General features: G+C 41.2%; 2 protein-coding genes across 4 annotated transcripts in view; both read left to right on the forward strand.

Annotated features, from left to right (window-relative positions):
• LOC118335509 (myelin basic protein-like) overlaps positions 1-11,191 on the forward strand; it is a 47,131-nt gene extending 35,940 nt beyond the window's left edge. Inside the window, exon 4 of the mRNA XM_035671816.1 lies at positions 10,781-11,191. Within this exon, the coding sequence (XP_035527709.1) occupies positions 10,781-11,076 (296 nt within the window). The 3' untranslated portion in view covers positions 11,077-11,191. The remainder of the gene's footprint in view (positions 1-10,780) is intronic.
• LOC118335510 (myelin basic protein-like) overlaps positions 11,055-22,354 on the forward strand; it is an 18,761-nt gene continuing 7,461 nt past the window's right edge. The window contains exons 1-3 of one of the 3 annotated variants that reach the window (XM_035671817.1): positions 11,055-11,324; positions 21,348-21,452; positions 21,640-21,666. In XM_035671817.1, coding sequence (XP_035527710.1) covers positions 11,205-11,324; positions 21,348-21,452; positions 21,640-21,666 — 252 coding nt within the window. In that variant the 5' untranslated portion in view covers positions 11,055-11,204. The remainder of the gene's footprint in view (positions 11,325-21,347; positions 21,453-21,639; positions 21,667-22,354) is intronic. The other 2 variants (XM_035671818.1, XM_035671819.1) reach the window with 2 other exon arrangements.

The raw sequence follows: 22,354 nt of genomic DNA on the forward strand, positions 1-22,354 counted from the left end.
GTGATTTTGTCGGCGCTCATATGCTTATGTCATAGTTCTATTATTTTTCTATGCTGATGTGCTTTTGTTTGTTTTCTTCAGACATCAACCTGCCAGGGACCGCAGTTGAAATAAGCCTGTATGGCTACATCTGCCACATTTACTACAACACCCAATATCATTGGCTAATACTGGAGTTTTGACAGAATTCTGAGCATTTTCTGCACGTAGTTTCACTCTGCACCTCCCTGACAGCAACAAAGATAACTGGATGCTCTTCCTATATCAAAAGAGGCTCCACATTTCACAACATAACAACATTTGTTAAAAAAAAACAAACAAAAAAACAGAAAAAGCAAGTGGTTGTTAAAGGACAAAACATGATAACAGACTGTCCTCTGAAGATCAGTTTTTATTTCAGATTCATTCCTTCTCAAGGTCACACTTGAGCTTCTATCAAGGAAATTGAATGATATTGGTGTGAGCCAGTTATCACTTATTTCATACACTATGTGCTTCCCCTGTGATTGCTTTAGGGACCTACTGGCTACTCCTGAAATGTGAAGGGTGGACCAGGCTTCTTCAGATTGCACTGATTTAGTCCGAGGCTGGAGGGGTTAGTCAGAGTGCTCTGCTCCGCTACTGGCCAAGAGAGAGCAGGGGGAGGACCCGAGGCTCCCCACCCCTCCATCCGCTCGTTACTAACCCTGTAGAGGAGCTTCTGAAAACACAGATCAACCCTTAATGAAAACAGAATCAGAACATGCTCTTTGGAAATTCGATTTCCCCCTGTGAAGTCTTGTGAATATTTAATATCTGGTTTAGTTTTGAAGACTGATGAGCTGGATGATGGAGTTCATGCAGCATTGCGTATGATGTACACAGCAGGGTTTTTATTTACCGACATGCCTTTCATTTAGCCCGCATAGCTCCCTCTGCTTTCTTCAGTAACGATTGTATTTTCTTCCATATTCTGCTGCCTTCATTGTTTGCTGTAAACAAAGCATGTACTATTTTTCGCAGTGGATAAAAGAGTAGAAGGAGTAAACTATTAAAATTCATAAAACAAAAATCTTTATGAATTTTGGCTTCATCAGACCCAAATATCCTACAGCTCCAGATAAATATTTTCACATATTTCACACAAATTGTACAGCTAAATATTTAAACAGGTCTGTTGTACCCTCATAAAAGCAAAATAATTAGGATCTTTGGAATAATCTTAACTGGTTTGTAGCTCATCCACGCACTCCCTAATTCACGTTGGCTGCAGATTCTCTACATCAGGGAGTTGTTCAGGCAAGCCAAGTTTATTTATAGAACACACTTTATACACAGAGGCCATTCAAAGTGTTTTACATTATGCATTGAAATATTAAAAAATATTAAAAACTTTAAAAGTCGATGGCGAAACATGGAAGCTTTTAACCTGCATTTAAAGGTAGCTAAAGTTTTATTTCCATGTCAAACCAGTTCCAACCTGCCAGTCTGTCCCACCTATAAGAAATGAGAGTCTCTACAGCAGCAGTTTAGACCCGTAGATGGATTTGTCAGCGGAATTAATAGCTGGCAAACAGCAGGCAGTAACTGCTTATTTTTACTGCTGTTTTCTTGTGTCTTTTCCAGTAAGCACAAACCTCCAGTAGGGTTTAAACGCAACACAAATGCATTACAGCTTGTCCATCGGAGAAGTGTTAATTATCTTTTCAGAGCCAACTTGTCTATCAATAAACCTGCATCAAATAATTCTTGTCCGCTTGGGAGCAGCCGAAATAAGCTATAAACACAATATTGACACATTATCACCTTTTTAAAACTCGATGTGGTGAACCTGTTAGCAAATGTTTGTTTATGGAGCAACATCAGTATTCATTTTCAGTCTTGTTTACATCCACCTGTTGAATGTTAAGTCCAAGATTCACTCTTCCTTTTAGAGCTGGTCTGGTCGCCTCGATCCCCTGAGGAAAATATCCAGCACTTTATCAGCTAAAAGCTGCAGGTTCCCCAGCTAGTCGCTAACTATGTCTGCCTGATTCTGGACAGGTAGCCAGTCTGCTTATTAGAGCTCATTTATCTAATTTCTCTAAATTGACCGGTATTACTTGTATAGATGATGTATCTCATTTAAAATATGGAAGCTTTCAGATAAGCACAAGACATGGTGTAGAATGTCAAAATAAGCAGGAACATATTACTTACTGTATATCCTCTCTACCTTCTGCCACCATTCATTTGCCTTCTACTGAAAATCCATCTGTCATTTTGGCATCTGCACTGAAATGGCGGCAGGGTGTGCTGTATATTGTCACTGAGACTGTGCAATCACTGCTGACTGTGCATGCAACACAGTATCGAGAGTATATATGAGTTTGTACCTCTGCTGTGCACTTGTCAGCTGTACACATATAAAAGTGCAGTGGCTCAGTCATTTGTCTCTGTGGCGGAGGCTGACACTAGCTGGTACGGGCCCTGGCACTGCCAACACGAAGCACCTCCTCTCCTCCCCCCTCAAAAGCTCTGATTGTTAAAGGGCAGCATCCATCACTGGACCAGTGTTCTTTGGTTTGACACCATTGTTTAGATTCTCCCTTTCTGTCCCCTCTCACCTCGCTTTCTCGCCTCCGGTCTCTTTCACTTTCTTTAAGGTTTTTTCTTTGTCTCTCAGATGGATGAATGCATCTCAAGAGCTTCAACATGTGCTGCATGCAAATTTTTTCTTATGATCCTTACTCTGATTTATACGGGCCTGTTCGTTCGGGCCTGTTCGTTCGGGCCTGTTCGTTCGCTCGGGCTTGCAGCTTTTCCTAATTGATTTCGTGAAGACACACACCATCTATCTGTGATCTGTCTTTGCATTCTGTGTCTGTGTGTTTGTGTGCCACGTTGTAAGAGATTGTGCCTCAGTGTTGCCATGAGTTCAGGAGGCCACGTCATCTGGCCTCGACCATCTGGCAGGACAATCACTGAGTGTGTACGTGTGTTAGCAGCTGGGTCTGTGGCTACAAGAGTCCAAGGGGAGGGGGAGATGGCTAACTGAGGGAGTACAAAAGTACTACCCTAGCTACTGCATCCCATATGTCAGACAAGATGAACTGGAGTCCTTTCCCCCTCGAAGGAGGACAACAAACCCATCTTTAAGTGGAAGCATAGCTGTGGGTGAGGGACAAGTATCTGTGGCCGTCTTTAGACGTCCTATGTTTTATCCAGAAACATTCAGATTGTGCATGGATAGCGTTAAGGTAGATTAGAGTTCACGCCTGACAATAGACTGTGTCTCAAGTGTGTCTCAATTGACTGCTTGTCATTGGATTTTACTTCACTGCTCACGTTTGGCATCTGTTTTGGTCCCACAGATAAAATCAAACAGATCGGCATTCATGCTCACCTAACACAGCTGGCAAAGACCAGATAGATGGATAGATGGATAGATAGATGGATAGATAGATGCAGCACACCCAGTAAATATCAAAGCCATTATGTCTGTTTGATAGCTCGCCTTGGGTCCAAATTAAAAAACCTCATCTGAGTTGTTTGACATCGGAGATGAATTTACATCTGCGTCAGAAAGATTTTCATGCACATTTGACAAAGTGGTCCTTCAGTGCAATTTCATTCATACTTCATTGCGCAAACTATTGACCAGCACCGAATGCTGCCTGAGCAATTAGATCTCAGTTGCCACAGTTACACGAAACCTTTCCATGTGTTTTGAGCAAATCAGATAGATGTTTAATATCATAAAAGACAAGTGTGAAGTTGTGCCTACCAAGAGTTGTGCTTAGCAAGGGGCCAACACAATCGGATTCATGATGTGTCCAACAGAGACGCATTTATGTTGCTAGGTGTAAACCAAAGCAAAGCTTAAATCCCATCTGGATTTTGTCCGGATTCAGGACTCAAATGTTACAATAACAAATGTTATGGGATTGTGCTTCCTCTCTGTTTTTTAGGCGCACCGGTTATAAAGCTCTCTGCTTGTGATCAGATTGCCTGCAGTATCAGTATCCAGCTCAATCCATCCTCCACCAGCTAAATGAAGCTGTCCCATATCAGTTTTATTGACAGACATGTCCTCTGGTGCAATATATACCTTTTGTCGCTCCTAGTTTGTGAAAACAGTGGGCCCAATACATCTAATAGTGTTTGCCATTGTGATTTTGGTGACATTGTCTAAGGTGCTTGGCAGAGCAGAATGTTTCTGACTGTGTTGGGGCATAAAGCTCTCAGGATGAGAGAGATGAACTTTCTTGTGCCAGTGGTCACGCAGAAGAAATCAAAGTGTAATGTCTCAGTTGAAGCCTTTGACACAAGAACCCAGCTTGCATACGACTTCAGGACATTAGTCATGTCCACTGCCCTGCTGAAGTGTGTGTATGTATAAATGTGTTTTGGCCTCTCATGCCTCCATGGGTGAGGAAATGTCCCCGAGCACTATACTGATGGCATCAACCCATGCTGAGCTCTATTCTTCTTCTGTGCTGTCCCACTGTCCCACTAGAGACACCCATTCATACCGGCTGCCAATGAAAACCTCATCCTCCACGGACATGTCTGTCATGACAGAGATATAGCACTGTATTACTACACCAGGCTGAACTGACCAGAGTCCAAATTAAGATTCATGAGACAAATTACAAATTAACCTCAAATCACAATATAATGTATTAATGGGCTTAATCCAGAGGTTGCAGTGAAATCCCAGCAAGTTGAAGGAATATCTGCAGTACAAAACAGCATAGTGCTGAAATTATGATGATTTACAGGCAGAGAAAAGACAGATAAAAATGATCAACAGTGATTCTGATCATCAGTTCATTAAAAAGTTATTTGTCAATAAGAAATATCAAACATTTGATCGTTTCAAGCGAGAGTTGGCTGCCCTTTTGTGTTTTATATCATTGTAAATAAAAAACAATTGGATTTTGGACTGTTTGTCGGACATAGCAAGCCATTTGAAGATGGGTATATGTATTTTTTTCACAGATTAAAAGTGATTGAAATAATGATCATCACTTCCAGCCTCAATAGAATAAAACATTGTTGCCATTTGGTGTGACCATAGTTTGGACTAACTCATATTACCTTTAAGAATGGTGGCAGACAGACAGATAGTCTACTACAGATAGTAGTTTCTTAATATTGTAGAGAATTTACAACAAGCCACTATGGCACCTGAAATGACTCTATTGATCCACGCCCATCAAGAAACGAGTGGTATAGAAAGAGGTGTAAAAAAAAGTGTGCACCCTTTCTTTTGAACAACATCCTTCCTCTTTTAAAGTTACTGCTCAAAGTGAAGTTCAAAGGTCACGAACATGGCTCGCATTATAAGAAGGGAGTGGTTCTGCTGCAGCTCTTATCTCGTCCAGAAAAATCTCTGGAGGACTAACGTCCTGAATGCCAGATGGGGCTTCAGAGACAGAGAGGGGCTTTTTTCTCGAAGCTTGTGGGTGCTTCAGATCCACCATGAATGCAGCGGCAGAAGGATTTTCGCCCCTGGGTGGGAGGTTTGGTCCGGGTCCACATAGCGATGGGTGTTTTTTCAGAGGAATGCTTCCCGTGCCTCAGTCCCACCACAGTCCTTGTTGTTGTCCCAGAAGCTAGGCTACACATCCTCTTCACACCGAGGAAGAGGAGGAAAAATGAGGAGATTGAGACCCACTCCCTGCATACCTCTTCCCTTCAATGCTGATCTTTCCCTTCTTGCAGGGCGCTGAATTTCTCCACTGAACAGATCAGACAGACCGTTTTTTGGTGTCTTCACCTAACTATTTAACCTAGATGGTGTGGGAGACAGAGGTGGTGATGGTAATTGTTCTGGGCACAATAATCTGAGACTCCAAGGCAGCAGATTACATCAATTGTCCCCTATAATTTCACTAGAATTATCAGGCCATCTTGGCGCCTTAGTTGTCATAGGGACATTGTGGAGTTGTCATGGTGAATTAATCAAGATGAGGTACCAGGCTATTATGTGGTCACCCTTAGACTGCGATAATGTCTTGGCTACATGATGAGAAGCTAAAAACATATTTTGAATGAGGCCAGTATCTCTTGGCGGTAGTAAAGGCAGGCGCACACAGCGATATTTGGCAGCAGATTCTGACCTACTGTCTTCTCCTCTGGTGGCTTAAGAACCCATCTGCTAAACCAGTGATGGGCATGCCTGAGAAACATGTCATTTTCAACACATGAATAAATCCGGTATTTGATGAAGGAGGCCAACCAAGTGAAGGCAACACGCTCTCTGCAGACCCCTGTTTCTCTCTGCAGTGTTATCCGTCAGACTGCTGGATAATTGGCCCTTAGTGTTGTTTACAAGTTGTGCTTCTTTTCTAATGTCGTGAAGGCCTAAAACAGGGAAAAGAAACATGCAGCATCATATTTGGCCTTATACCCCCCCCCCCCCAAAAAAAAAAAAAAACAGGGGAAAGAAACATGCAGTGAAAAAAGTATGACATGAAAAGCTTATTCCCTTCTCTTTTAAATATTCTTAAATGTTTTCCAGTGAAAAAAAAGACTGACACTCGCAAGCTGCCACAGTGACATTGAGAGTTTACAGCTGTCCAATGACTTCAAATCACACTTAAAACAATCACTACAGGATTACTCTGAGTTGTCAGGCTGAGCAGCACAACAATTGCAATTAATGAAAAATTGGTTAGGTGTGCAGAGGATATTATTAAGCTCTGTTAGGTGCTGATTGATTCCCTGCCTGGTGGCAGTTGTTATTAAAATGAAGGGAAGATTGAGTCAGTATGTGATTGACTGACTGTAATTCAGACATTGAGCCTCAGCCGGCTTTAAAAAGTCAGCACACTGAGGAGGGCAGGCAGTAACGCAGCTGTCAGCGACCCGCCGCTAAAACTCGGTGGCTTCAAAGACCTGAGCTCAGTTTTGTCAGCTTGGTCAGGAGCTGAACCTAATAGTGCAGGCTATACAGAAGAAATGTTTGTAGCAGTAGCAGGGATTTTGAGTGAATACATCATACATTAGTATATACGTATTAGAAAAAAGCAGCTCTGTGAGGGCATGTGGATATCCATAAAGCAAAAATAACTCCAACAAACAAACCAGCAAGAACATCTTGTCCTCCCAGCTTCGTTATCCAACATGCTGGGCTTGTCGTATTACATTAATTGCGGTTCCATGGGCTCGCAAGAAGTCATATACCAGGATACTGTCCCAATTTCCTGCCTCTCCCCATAAAACATACGCATGAAACATTCATATACATGTGAGGGACTGAGGACTGGAAACGTACTTACTAGAAAAAGCAGTCCACTTGTTTTCTGTCTTATTTTGCTCAAACGTCATAATCTTTCACAAAGACACGTTTGGCTCCTTTTTATGTTTTTTTTACAGACACCACGCTGTTTTATTCAGTTTAAAAGCAATATATTTTCATAATGGAGATTTGCAAACAGAAAACGGTTGATGACAATCACAAGCAGCAATTAAAGGATCATTACATAGTGTATTATTTAATGGACCTCAGTTGGCACCCAGAGAATATCACCAACACTGATCACGGTCTGATACCGTTCACAGTGGGTGATAATGGACAACAGTCTTATCTCAGCTATACAGATGAGTAAACTATCTAATCTAAGCAGAGATCCAATAAAATCACTGAAAAGTAAATAACACAATGATAAATCCCAGAACAATTATAATAACACTACCGTGTCATTTGAGTTTGGGGCTTGAAAACAATTCAGTGCGAGTGACTTCCACCAGCCTTCCTCGTTAGGCTACTGAAAATGTGTGGGTGAGGAATTTTGTTTTTCCGCATAAGAGTATAGGCCACAGAGTGAGTTCTGATTAGGCAGAAATGTCAGCACCTGACTCACTAATCACTGAGTCATCTACATGGATCAACAATCCCATCAATCCACCACGCTTGTATTACGGTCAGTTTGTGCATTGGGATGCTAAAACCCGGACTTAATGCACATTTAATAACAGCAGGCAGGGAGTAAACTGATTAATAAGGTTCTCATCAGCACGTAACCTTTTCCACTGTGCACATGCATTCTGTATCACCCTGCACTATTATGGACTGTGGAGGAGTGTTAAAGTTCAGCCATGTCAGGATGGTTTCCTCTGTCATTTGTATTTTATTGGTATTCTAGCGGCGGATGGTAGCGCTGCCGGGCTCAACAGGTGATGAATGATGGAAATGATTTGAGAGGACTCGGGCAATGAGGGGCAGGAAAACAGCAGCTTTCTTATTTATTCTACTCTCTGTGGTTCTCCTGAGAGAGATTGCAATATAATATATTTACTGTTGCTAACAAAGACCGGTGAGTCAGATTTCACATTCTTTACCATAAGCAGATTTTGAATCGGTTAGAACACACTGGTGTAATTCTACCAGGCTGTGTTGCTGTGGGGTGAGGATATCGCTCCTCATACACGCTCACAACTTGAACAAATGAGCGGGATTGATTTGCTTATTCTGCTGCAGTCCCTCTAGAACTGTCACAGATCCATAAAACACATTGAACATGCAGAGTGACTCTCTAATGAGCCTCAGTGATGGCTGCCGAGATCACGAGCCAGCTTTTCCTCCAGTGACTGGCAGGTCATGCTGTGTGCTAACAAACTCCCCGGAGAAACTTTAAAACACAACAATACGTTTGTTGGTTTTGTTTTTTTTTTATACTTTGTTTAAAATACAGTAAAAAGTTTTCAGGCCAATGAAGTGAGAGGAAAAAAAACCCCTGCAACCTGCTGACAGTTTTCACAAACTCTGCAAAAGAGAAAGTAATATGGAGATACCACGGTACGCAGCTTAGAAGCCACGCATTTGAAGAACTCAGGGGAGAGCTTGCAGACCTTTGCTTGCAGCAGTAATTGCATGGATCATTATCTCAGGTTGCATATATGTTTAATGCAGTGCAAAATAGCTCAGAAAGCAACACATTGACTGCACCAACTTTTTCTTATTGTTTCATTTTTGCTATCAGGATATGAAATAGACTGGCTTCAATCTTATTTTCTCCCTCTTTGATCAAGACCTTACTTGACATCTTCTTTTTGCCCATTGTATTCGTTCACTTTACATTAGAGTTATGCTTTTTAGAAAGTCTTTGAATGGGATGTGTCATCTGCCATAAAGCAGCTAGTAACCCTGCAAGAATTTCATTAGTTTACAGCGAGGACTTTTAGTGTCTCAGAATGGGCTCTAAAAGGCTTGTTCACCTTGACAAGAATGACATTATGAGGAAATGAGACAGACTGAGTGAGACAAGTTTCACTAAGTACTTTTTATGGCAGTGCCGTGTGTGGCAGCCGCCTCAGTAGTAATATAGATGTGTTTAAGAAATCACTCCTGTAGCAGGAGAATAGTATTATTAGATAATTTTTATTAAAGACTTCAGCTATGTCTTATTACAGAGTGTTTAAAAAGACAGGCTTCATGTGCTTTTTAAAGAGGATTTTTGGCATCCTGACCTACTAGGCCTTAGTTGGAAAGCTGCACCGATGAGGGGAAATAAGAGCTCGCATTTTATAGTGAAGCAACTGATTAATGATATTAAATGACCATGTATATCTGTCTCCTCAAAACAACAGTTTTAATCGCTGACAATGCAGATACATTTAAATCTTCTGCAGTTATCCATCTGGTGGGCGACAAACGCCTACGATAATATTGGCCCCTCATTCTGTACGAACCGAGTCATATTCGCATCGACTCTTGCATCTACATTCACATTCGATACGTTACTTGCAAATCCGCCAGAAGGAAATCAAGCTAAAGAACTCATTGGATCAAATGATGCTGATTGCTGCTCCAGCTGTATTGTATTAGGGGTAATTGGCATCTAAAATCTCGACAATTCATAGTGTAAACGTCTACATAGCATAGAGCAGAGAACTAGCATCTGCTCCGCGCCCAGAGACAGCCGCCTCGTAGCTCTCGGGCCCCGAATCAGATAAGTGTCACCGTGCATTGGGTTGAAAATCCATACTTATAGGAGTTATTTTAGTGACACTGGGCTCTTTGTTTCTCTGTAATAACTATGCAGCTCTGACAACAGGCCACTGTTTCAGCCAATATTAGCATGCAGATTCTCTGGTGTAGTGCTACACCATTTCTGCCAGTACAGTGTGCATATTGTTTCGGAGGCAGGAATGCACTGGATGTCCTCTGCTGTGGGAGCTGGGTAACTTAATGGATAGCTGTCAATGTGGATGCTGGAGACACAGCCGTATCTCCCATCTCACTGGAACGAGTGCACTGATGCACATGCGTCAGTTTTACACGGTTGCACAAGGGTTTGACTCTGTTGCAAAGGTGGTGCAGCCTTAAAATGTGGGGCAGATTTCTGTTTATTTCAATGTCATTTTCAACGTCTCTGGTGTGAGCTCACGGTTAATTGCATTACTGTGATAAATCAAAGGTTTTGCGCAAGCACTCTAATGCTCTGTGCTCCAGTTAAATTAGGCTGGGAATTGTGAGCACACCTGCTACAAGAATATTTTGACTCAAAAGTCTGCACTTCAGAACGGAACAGATGGTGGCACTGACCTCAGAGAAAAAATAGCAGCCTTAGAGACAAAACAGTACTTAGGGATTTAGTTAGCAGTTGCCCGTGTCTTTAATCCCACATTTCTATCTTTTCCCGTTCAGCAGGTAAGGTTTGTTCGAGTTCAAATGTGAAATGTTAGCTCTGCTGGTGTCCGCCGCAGCAGGAAGGGCACTGTCTCGTCAAAAGGGGCCATTGTGCTGCTGTGGTTTGTTGTGTGCCATGCAGGCCCAAGCCCATAGATGACCCTTGTTGTTTCTGCGCAGGCCTGGGTGAGGCAGATGCGAACCAGAACAATGGCTGCGTCTCGGAGAAGCCGGCGGTGACTGACTCCACAGGCGCTGAGGGCCCCCACCAGCTCTGGCCCGCCGCCAGCACAGCTGACCCTGACGCCGCCACACCACGCCCCCACCTGGTCCGCCTCTTCTCCCGAGATGCCCCGGGCCGAGAGGACAACACCTTCAAAGACCGACCCTCCGAATCGGACGAGCTGCAGACCATCCAGGAGCACAGCGGAGCTTCAGAGTGCGGGTCGGACAGCCCCGAACAGGACCTAGAATAGGCTAGCTTTTTTTTTTTCCTCCCTCCCTCTTCTCTTTTTTCCCTCCTCTGTCTTTCGGTCTCTCATTTAAGAGAGCTACAAGAACCCCACTTTTGACAAATATACTACCAACCACTACTACTACAACCATGGCATCTGCAAGCAGCTCTGCACAGGCCGCCTTCGGGCTGGGCCGGAGGAAGAAGAACCCCGGCCTCCTGGATCAGATTGGAAAGTTCTTTGGAGGGGACAAGAAGAGGAAGAGCAAGGTGAGGAAGCGGAGAGTGTCGAGGTGACAACTCGACCCTCTTCATGTATCTCAGTTCATTCTGCTGATTCACTCCCAGAACCACTTTTTACTTCTGATTCTTTAACATATTTGTCATATAGATTTGTGTTGGTTTTACTGTTGTTTTTATGGTGAACCGAAGTCTGACATTGTCCTTTGATTCACAATAACTGGATAATAGGTTACGAATCGTCACTGGATTATGACTTTGGGTGGGATTTGTTTTACTTTAAATCTTTTATTACAAAGAGGCTGTGAGTTTGAATCATTTATGGATACATTTCTTTCCTCTGTTTTTCTTTTATTTGAATGGTACTGACATAAGTAGCATTTCTCTCTTCGGTTAGATTTAATATATCTGTTGTACATGTGATTTGGTGAATTTGTTCACTTGTTGCCGCCCTTATGCTGTGTGTTTATTAGAACTGGAGTTAAGAACAGCCGTGTGTCAGTTCAGGTACTTCCCTTAATGATGATGATGATGATGATGATGATGATGATGATGATGTGAGAGATGGGGCCAATTCATGCCTGTATCATTGAGATGTAATACTAGTACATGGTTTTGGATTTTGTAGAGGCACTAGGTGCTCTGCAGAGAGTTCACACGGCTTCATTTGGAGACAGTTAGTCTCTTTGATTGCTCTGTCTCTGGACTCATTTTTAAACATCTGTGATAAGTCAGCCCCAGGGAGGTACTTCACTACTGTTTGCACGGTACAGCAGTCTGCTAAGTCACTTTCAAATCGAATGATCACATTATGCTATAAATGATCAAAGAGATGTAAGATGTATATTAACATATAATGGCATCTATTAGAGTAGGAGCATATTATCTCCCCCTGTTTGGGAATATATACAAGAGTCTGCATTCTGTAAAGTAAGAACAGGCTTATCTTATCTAGCAGGCAAGTGATTACGAGGCATTAAAGTCTGCATTGCTTTTAATTACTGTGTACTCTAGTGTTGTCAAGATACCATCGTTTTGACCATTACATAAGTATGAAAACCTTACGGATCAGGCCCACTTCACAGAGGAAAAAAATGGAAGCTCCATTTGTACTCCTGGCACCAGTTTGTCCATCAGTTTGGACAGACTGGGATCCAGTTCCAGACGTGATGGGCTGCTTGGCACTGCAGCCACAGCTATTAAGACCCAGAGTGCTGCTCTGCTGGCTCCAGCCCCTCTCAGTGCACGGGCCACGCACTCAGTGATGCCCTCTGGGGGTGGTGATGAAATGGAAATGTGGTGTAAATATTCACAGCATCATTGAACATGCATTGAAATTTGGTTATCCTGACAACACTACTGAAGCTAAATCCCAAAGCCTCTTGTAAGTGCTTTAGAGGAAATGGAACTGTTGCTCTATATGTTCCATCGTGAGTCATAACTGCTAATTTCGACTGCTCTCTAACAGTGGACATTACTGGTATTGGTTTAAATAGAGAGCTGTGGTGCAGCAATTAAATCCTGTGGAGAAAAAAAGAAATCCTCTGATAATAAGCTTTTTATTTCTGCCCAGCTAACCCTGCAGAGCACCAATCAGAGTGCTTTGGCAAGGTAATTGCAAAGAAATCACTCAACAGCATGAAAACATGCATTTCCCCTGCGCCTTAGGTCAGCTATGAGAAGGTGTTCAGTGTATGATTCAGGATTAAAAAAAAAAAAGATTTTCTATATACTGTATGCTACAATTTGCTTTAGCCTGCTGATCTGATATTGTTTTGCCTTTGTAAAATGTTGAACTGTTCAGGGAAAAATGTCAACAGAACAAATTGTGAGACTTTCATTCAACATGAGGCTAGCGACCAGGTTCCTGCAGTATTTTCTTTTTTTCTTCTTTTTATGTCATAAAGTTGTAAATTGCTCTCCGTATTGATGACAAGTTTACTAAAACAAAGTTGTAGAAATATATATTTATGTATTCACCGAGGGTTTGCCTTCAAATGATAAGTGTTCACGGCTCAAGTGAATGACAGACAGGTTTGCCCCACCTCCGTTGCCTATAGCAAAAAAATGAACCTGCACTAACCTTCTGCTGCCAACACTTATATTTCCAGAATTCATCATGAAGATATTTTTTTGCTTCATTTTCTTAATCTACTCTGCCTGTCTGTGTGCACATATTCTCCACAGACGTTCTTAATGCATACATTGACTCCTTGGCTATTAGTGTGGAAACATTGTGTCCATGTTCTCTGTTGGATCTTGAATATGCATGTTGGTTTAATATTCGGCAGGTGTGGAGCCGTTTCCAAACTGATCCCTTGTGCGTTTTATGTTCTTCGTCTGACTCATTTACATAATTGTCACTCCAAGCCCGAGTCTGGGCTTCGAGAAAATAGTAAGACAAGCGCTCACAAGTCGCGAGATGACGCCAAAAAACGCCTAACTCCAGTCTCAGGACATGAAACTACTGCAGGAAAATCTGCATTTGAATGCTAACAGGTTTTTGATCATTTCAAATTACAGGGATAATGATGTGTTAATTGGAGGGAAAATTAAGTTTGCATGAACATTAGCTATTCAAGCAGAAATATAGTAATGAAGAACAGACTATTTTTCAGTCATGTTAATTTGTTGAATGGCAGACAGAATCAGTCATATAATGCAGCGCAGGAGTGATTATCAGGCTTTAGCAGAACAGCTCACAGTCAAAACCAAAACCGTGTGATACTGTACTCTAACCCCAGTGTCTTGGATGAAGAGGGGGTGTCGGCGGCCCCCCTCGCATCAGTTCGCTCACCTCAGGTTCACGTGTCTTTGTCCCAGTCGGAGACTTTGTTTGAACCAGCAGCGGATCGATGCTGATCCCTGTTTTGTAACGCCTTCAACTTTGCAGTGGATACTTGTAAGCGTTTGTATCTGTTGTGAAGTGTTGTGACCGTTGACCTGTTCCTAACCTGATCCTGTTCTAAGCTTTTTTTGGATTATTGCTTGATTAAAACTCTTTAACAACACCCTCAGCACTCTCTTTGTTTTGTTTTAATTCGTGTTTGGCTCCATGTCTCCCTTTTTTGGTTCCTCCTGTGTTTTAAAAGTATGATACATTGTTTTAACTGCTCTGCTAACCACCAGTAATAGCCAGCCACTCTGAGTTGTTATTTCTCCAGTGTTGAAGTGATTTTAGTTCAGCCCCAAGCAATGAATAAAACCAACCCAAAAAAACGTAACTTTCATCATTTATCCAGTGTGCCTGCGATTGTCTGCAGTCGCTGCCGTTAAGATTAGAGACTTTAAAACAAATTAATATATTCCAGAGTCGATCAATCACATAAACATTTACTGCAAAACAAAAGCTTCTCAAAGTTTATTTAAGGAAAAGCAGAGCTACTGTTTATCTGCACTCTGATAGCAATGAGTAATGGTTGACTGGCTTGACTTGTTTGTGTGAGCCTAAAGATGAAATGGCGAGAAGAGAGAATAAAACACCTTTTTCATTCTTTCACTTAGTTTGTCTACTCAAAGGGCAGAGCTTTGTGATCACCACAAACTGTTTGTTCTTGTCTCCCAGAGATATGCGTGAATTGAAATTCATTCATTTAGACTTCAATCGCAGAGAAGTATTGCCAGATTCGAGTCATTTAGAGCCTGCCTAAAGACTTTGCATTCGCATGAACAGCAGCGCGTTCGTGAGGATTACTTCTTCAACAAAAAGGGATCAGAGTTCAGCGCAGAAATTCAGTCGGTACAGGCTCATTTCAGTTTCTATTTAAGATGTAAAAATGTGTGTTTATATTCATCCTTTGGTTAGATGGACCAAGAAACAAGTACAGCCAGGCACCCTGGCACAGGAAATTACTACAGAATGAAAACAAACACTGCCTGGGACTGTGGACAGACGTGCATTTTAATTGAATTTAAATACAAGCTGCAAATGATTGATACTGCAGAATGAACGTGCCTGCTTTATCAGTCACACAAGAAAGAAGACAGCCTCCGAGTTCAAGACATTAAAAGTGCAAATATTGCTCAAGCATTTCATTTTTAGGATCGGGTTATGTGCTACTTTGCGAATGCAACTTCGTAAACTTAATAAAACTCATGGGACTACAAAAAGTATTAGGGGGAGGTTGGTGGAATATTATGTTTATATTTTTTAAGAACCTCTACGGTGGTGGTTCTCAACCTGCGGTGCTTGATGGGGTTCTTGGGGGTCCCCAGAAATATTGAGAATATGTCAATTTCACTATTATTTCATTAGCTGGAATTAGCCGAGTGAATGTATCAGAAGGACTGTTCTGTTCACTGTTAATCTACCCATTTACAGGCAGTTATGGAACATTAAATTATTATCAGATGGGAATTCGTGAGACTACATCTTATCAAATATGGGTCTACGGACTGATGTGGATCAATTTGGGGGTCCTTGACACCGAAAAGGTTGAGAACCACTGCATTATCATATATATTTTTGGACCTTTCTCTTGACTGAGAAAAATAAAAAGCATTTTTTATAGAAAAATAGAACCGCCTCCACACAATATTTCAGTTTTAGAATTTATAATGGTGCACTCCAATTTAAACTTGAAGAGAATAGAAGTATAATTAACAGTTGCTAAAATGATGGCAAACACCCCAAAAAAAGACAAACCTCCCTTCAGTAAAATGAGAAATACTCCTCCCCAATCATTTCCACAGGGTTCCTAAGAACATGGGTTTTTTTCACCATCATCTGTTCTATCTGACAGCACAGATAATTGCTTAATTACACTCCTTTTTATTTGGTATTTGATCTTGCAAGGCACAGGACCTGATTGCCTTCCGGGGGGGACGGCGAGCTGCAGATGCCATGTTTGTGTATCTCCATTGCCAGACAAACTGCTGTGTTTGTCAGCCAGATCGATTGGCCCCGTTCTCCCTCTGTTCATGAATCTGAAAGAGTGCAATTACAAAAAAAGATTATTACTCCTTTTTTTCTGTTTGAGTAGGAATGTGCAGTCAGACACTAGGGGGCAGATAGGTTAATTGTGAAGAAACTAATGAACGAATAGAAAGTGCTGTTCAGTGCAGCGGGGTAGATACGTGATTCCTAGAAAATGAGCTACAGATATCTCAACACAGTTCTTGATGAATGTTAAATGCGGGTCTCTGAGATATTCAGTGTGAAGTTAGTTAAAAGTATTTGGTATGATGTTGATCCATGAAGATAATGATGAAGATTCTCGACTATGAATTTCCAAGTCTTCTCATCTGCTCAGGATTAATTATTAAGCATCATAAATAATGACACAGGTTCCTGGCCAGGCTGCGACCTCTGACCTCAGAGGGGGCAGATACGATCATTAACCTGCCCTTCGTGATAAACTACATGGCATGAATACTGTGTATCTCAATCTGTGTCTTGAATCCTGATTTATTATTCTTCTCATATCACCAAGCTCCTATCTGTATTTGGAATATATTGCATGTAAACATCTGAAAACCTCACCTTCCTGACAGACCTTTGAAACTTTTTCTTAATGAGAGGAATACTTGAAAGTTTTGGGAAATTCACTCTCTTGCCGAGAGTTAGGTGGGAAGATCAATACCACCCTTAAAACCAATCTGGGATTGGAGCCCAGAGATGGAGCGCTTAGCTTAGCATAAACACTAGAAACGGTCTAGCCTGGCTCATGAACATGTTTTGGATTATTATTATTTTATTATTATTCAATGAACAACATATAACATATTCATGTGAGCTGTAGAGTTGTTGGTAGCCTGACTTTGGGCTAACTGCATTGCTGCAGCGATGGCAATGTCGGTCAGTCCATGACTCCAACGACCATCACAAATACCTCAACAACTATTGGATGGATTGGCATGAAATTTTGTAGTCACCCGTGTTCCCCTGAGGATCTCTCCTAGTGAGTTCAGTGATTTTTTCTGTAGCAACACTATTAGGTTAACATTTGTAATTTTAAGTGGAAACCTAAACATTCATGTTGCTCACATAATTAACTATAATCACTGTATTTATCCCCTGACTTTTCACGTAATACACTATTTAGGAGGATCTATTTGCAAAAATAGAATATACCATATATGCATAACTATGTTTTCATTAGTGTTTTTGTTTCCTTAGAATGAGCCGTTTTTATCTTCAGAGGGAGCGGGCCTCTTTTATGGAGTCCGCCAAGTGAGGGAGTTGCAATCAGCAACAACACCACTACATTCCACTGGTCCTTTAAATTCTCTTCTTATGATCAAGTACCTGAAAAACAAATAATTCCCATTAGTGTCAGCTGTTCTTACATTAGCATGTTAGCATCATCACTATAACAATGTTGACATGCTAGTGTTAGCATTTAGCTCAAAGCACAGCTGAGGTTTGTGCATGCCTGTAGACTCTTAGTCTTGGTTTTCTCTTTTTTACAGAGCCAGGCGAGCAGTCTCCCCCTGTTCCCAGTCAGTGTATGCTAAGCTAACCTTCTCCTGGTTCTATACCCTCATATTGAATGGGCAGTTATTACAGTGGTATCTATCTCCTCATCTAACTCTCTACAAAAAAAGGTAATAAGCTTATGTCCCACAATGCCAAACTGCTCATTTAAAGACATTTTAATGCCATTTTGCTTAGCATCCTAAAACAAAACAAATTATAATTCAGCCTATAGCCACTTTTTAATATGGGTCTATGTAGGTTGATTACTTCAGTTATAATGATGAAAAGAAAAGAAAAGAAGAGGAAATGGATCGCATGAGCAATGAACCTTGGAAGGAAGCAACAAAAAGGGCAACAACCACAGAAAAATCAAACTCTATTAACCATAAATACAAAGGGAATGCTTTACAGACTGTATAGTCTATACAAAATGCACACAAATTGTTTGTGTGTGTGTGTGTTTGAGGCAGATGGAAATTAGCTCTTTGTGTCTCTGCACTTCCTTTTCACTCACACATACACACACACACGCCTGAACCCCTTTCTCTTCAGACATCAAACAGAGATCAATGATCTTTTCAAAGACACTACTGAAGTGAAAGTTTGAGAAGTGCGAAAAGCGGAAGCGGCAGTGGCAAAATATCCTCAAAATGTATCGAAGAAACTGCTTTTCAATTTAGCAACAGTAACTTCTTTTAATATCAGCTCAGACTCACAAATGCCTCAGTGTCACTGCTCGAGATTTGAAAGTCTCCATCATCATTAACAGCATGCCACTCGCTAATGGAAAACCTAATTTGCATTTAATTTTCCCTACTCATTTAAATATGTATAATATTCACTTGACATTTGCAGTCGAAGTTATTCAAGGTCATCCTGCACCTTTTTTTTTTAGCTTTTTAAAATGGAAAAATAACAACAGAGCATGTTTTTTAAAGCGGAGGAGAAGAGAAGGGGACAGATACAGAGCAGGAACTCACATCAAAGGGACAACTGGCTGAAATTGAGATTGTACCAGCAGAATTCATCCAGCATTATTTGATCTCCTATTTCCTCTCCCATCTCTTCCTTTTCTCTTCTCTTTTCCATCCAAACAAAGGAACGTCAGCAGCCACCGGGGTTGCTCTATTTTCTCCCCTCCTTTTCATTTCTGCCTCCATTTCCATCATTTACATTGTGACCGACACACGTACACGCAGAGAGACACACACTTATGCAAGAGGACATCATTAAGGGGTCACTAGTGAGGCACTGGGGCAGCTACAGAGCTGGAATACACATGTGGACATCAGCCACAGAAAGGCTAGATTTATTCCTGTTCAAACTGAAATAGTAAGTACACACTGTAAATTTGCAGGATACTACGTGGGAAACAAAATTCCTTCTAAGCCATGATTGTCTGTCTAGATATCCATTTGGGTGGGATTGTGCTCTAGGTGGGACCCTTTCTTTCCTTTTCTTCCTTTGTGTTTCCTTAACTCTATTGATATGGATGTTGGCTGGTCCACTTTCACAGAACCCATAAAGGATAGCGAAGGTGATGTCTGATCTGACGCCTCATGGCTGTCGTGTTGCGTAAATGGCGGTGGCGGTGAAAGTTTCCCCTCCCTTCGGTTGCCTTAAGGTTCTTTGATGTGAGATAATGGACGTGAATCATCAACAGCAAGCCCCCCCCCCTCACCTCCCATCCGACACGCACACACAAGCATATAAACACACATACATTTTCCTCTTACATTAATGGGGTCAGAGAGAGGTATGAGTAAGGTAACACTAACTGAAAAGACTGAACATACTGAGTGGGTGGAAATGAGATTGTTCTCCTGTGGGCTGCAGGTTGTTGATGGCGTTCGGTATTAGAAGAATAATACTTCTCACCTTTAATGTGCAGATGTGTTAATAGAGTTTTTTTTTAATGCAGCAGTGTTTTTACTCAGGCCTAAAAGTCAGAGCGTATCGATCTTATTAAGCACTCATGTTGACATGCTCTTTGTAAAGTGTGACTTTGAAGAACTTGGCTGCATTGATTTGTACTTTGGGATGCTAATTAATCTTCTTTGTTACGATCAAGCCACTGACAAGAACATACTGACGTCTTTAACTGCTCATTTGTTCGATTTTAATTAGTTTTTAACAACTCCTGGCCAAAGGTTTTTGCCAGTTTAGGATACGGGGTTAACTAGGTGGGAGCTGTCTGTGACGTGAGGCTGTTTTTAAAGTTGCTTATAGAATGAATATCTGTGGGTGGATGGAAGTTAACAGGAGATTTTTCAGTGAGTCAGAAGCACAGATAGATAGCAAGATACATTCATACTGAGGGGTTGCTGCATCTCAGCAGCCACTTCTGACTTGGCTGACATGGCTACTGTTTTTAAGGGTAAAGAAGTTCCCACCTTATTACAGCGGAGTAACTGGCTTCTGTAAAGACCATACAGGTGGTAAAAACTGCCATTTATCTACAGAACACCATTAAAACTAACCACGTTTCTGAGCAAGACTTGGGACTGTAATTGCTTTCCTTGTGGGTGTCCAGAGACACTGGCCACGCCTGAAATCTGACTGGTCACCCCACTTTTCCACTCTGCGTCTTTCACAGGCTGTATCTGTAGCATTTTAAAGCTAACACATTCACTGGTACCAACCATGTCGTGCTAGCATGTCGGGTAGTGGGCTAAGTAACGCTCCAAGGTTAGGCTAAATTTTGGCGACAGAAAAACTGGCATTGTCATTTTCAAAGGGTTCCCTTGACCTCTGACTTCATGATATCTGAATGAAAATGGGTTCCATGAGTCTACCCTTTAGCAGACATGCCCACTTTATTCTAATTCCAGTTTGGGGCCAAAAACATGCAGGTTTTGTTGCATAAATGTGTTATTTTTGCCCAGTGTATTTGGATATTTCTGCACACTGGGCTCCTTAAAAATATTGGAATTGCATAAATTGGGAATGACTGGAAAGCTGAAACATATTCTTCATGCCACCACTTCATAAGCCAGTGCCCCACTTGTGATATCCCAGTCAAAAAACTCTGGACACGCCCCTGCACTGTTGTTCACCACACTTAGCCCACTAACACTTATGCATGAAAGCATCCTTACAAAATTTGCACTTTGCAGTTTTATTTGATTAAGGTATTGTCTAGCATCCACATGCATTATACATACATAAGGAAGTTATTGTATAACCTACAGATTCATTCATAATTCAGTTCAAAGTGAATTTATATTCATATGTCAGGTAAGTAAAAACGGTTACGGAATGATGTAGAGCCGCCGCTGTCTCCCATAAGTGAACAGCTTTGTGAACAGTTCCACTAAAAAAAAACAATTTTGGGGTTTTTGTTACCATTGTTCAAAAGGTAAGTATGACAAGCAACAGGACAACCCACTCAAGTTTATTTCAAGTATTCATTCATCCCACTGGAGTGTTTTAATGCAATTTTCCAAGAATTTACTGGAAGTGCTTTCTTCTTGATTGGCTTACTTCAACAGATTAACTCTTATTCTTACATTTATTACATTCAGCTCAAGAGTTTAAAGTCATTTCAGTTTTGTGTGGAAGTATACCTTTATTTAACAAGTAGGTTTATTGTACCTTCCCTTCCCCTTCCTTTCCTTTCTCCTTTTCTTTCTCAGGGATCTTTCCGAGGTGCTCTCTCTCCAGGCCCTCAGAAAGCCTCTGCGACTTCCCCACGTAAGCGTGGAGCAGAAAACGCTGTGGTCCATTTCTTCCGCACGATCGTAAGTAATAGAAATAAACCACTATACCTCTGCCAGTATCTAGGGGCCAGCATCAGCAGTGTTTCCACCATATTTGTTTCTTCCAGTGTTCCCTCCATGTTTGTCTCTTTGCCTCTTCTATTGCTTTCTCTTTTTTCTCACTAATTCTGTCAAATCTCTTTACTTTCTGTGATTAACTCCTCTTCAGGTGTCCCCTGCCCCTCCCAAGTCTAGGGTGAGTCTGCTTGCTTTATATTGATACTTTTCAAGTTGAAATTTACACATGGAATACAAAATGTTGTCCTAAAATTGGGTCTTTATCAAGATCATTGAACACCACATTTGCTGTCAATATTTATTTTGTTCAATATTGACAGTAAATATAATCAGAAACTTCAGAGAGAGACAGTCAGTGATTTTAGTGTAATCTGTACACCGCTGAACTTTCAGCACACTGAAGCTTTGGATTTTTACTTTTATGGCAAAAACATTATTAGCCTGCTTTTGTCCCAGAGATTTCCAAACAGAAACAAATTCCATTAGGTGAATAAAGTCTTTTATATTCAGGAGGACATTAACCAATCCCGCTGCACTCTAAAACTTGATCACAGTGCTGCATTTGAATCAGTTTAGATAAAGGACATATTGTTTATTTCCAGCTTAGGTGTAATCAATAAGAAAATGAATGAATGAATGAATGCACTAATTATTATCATATTGGAAGTGGATGTCAGTAATCCGACCTTATTTGATTTTAGTAAATATAGTAGTGGGCCATCTAATTTGAAACCCATTCATTGCAAATTTGCAAACATAAGCATGAAATGAATGCACAGAACAGAACATTTAAGCAGCTGGAACACAATAGATTTCAAACTTTGGACTATTTTATCCATTATTTCTACATGCTGTATGTCTTTAGC

The sequence above is a fragment of the Morone saxatilis genome, unplaced genomic scaffold (genome assembly GCF_004916995.1).
Source record: "Morone saxatilis isolate NCDOM2014 unplaced genomic scaffold, NCSU_SB_2.0 Contig24, whole genome shotgun sequence".
Taxonomy (NCBI): Eukaryota; Metazoa; Chordata; class Actinopteri; family Moronidae; genus Morone; species Morone saxatilis.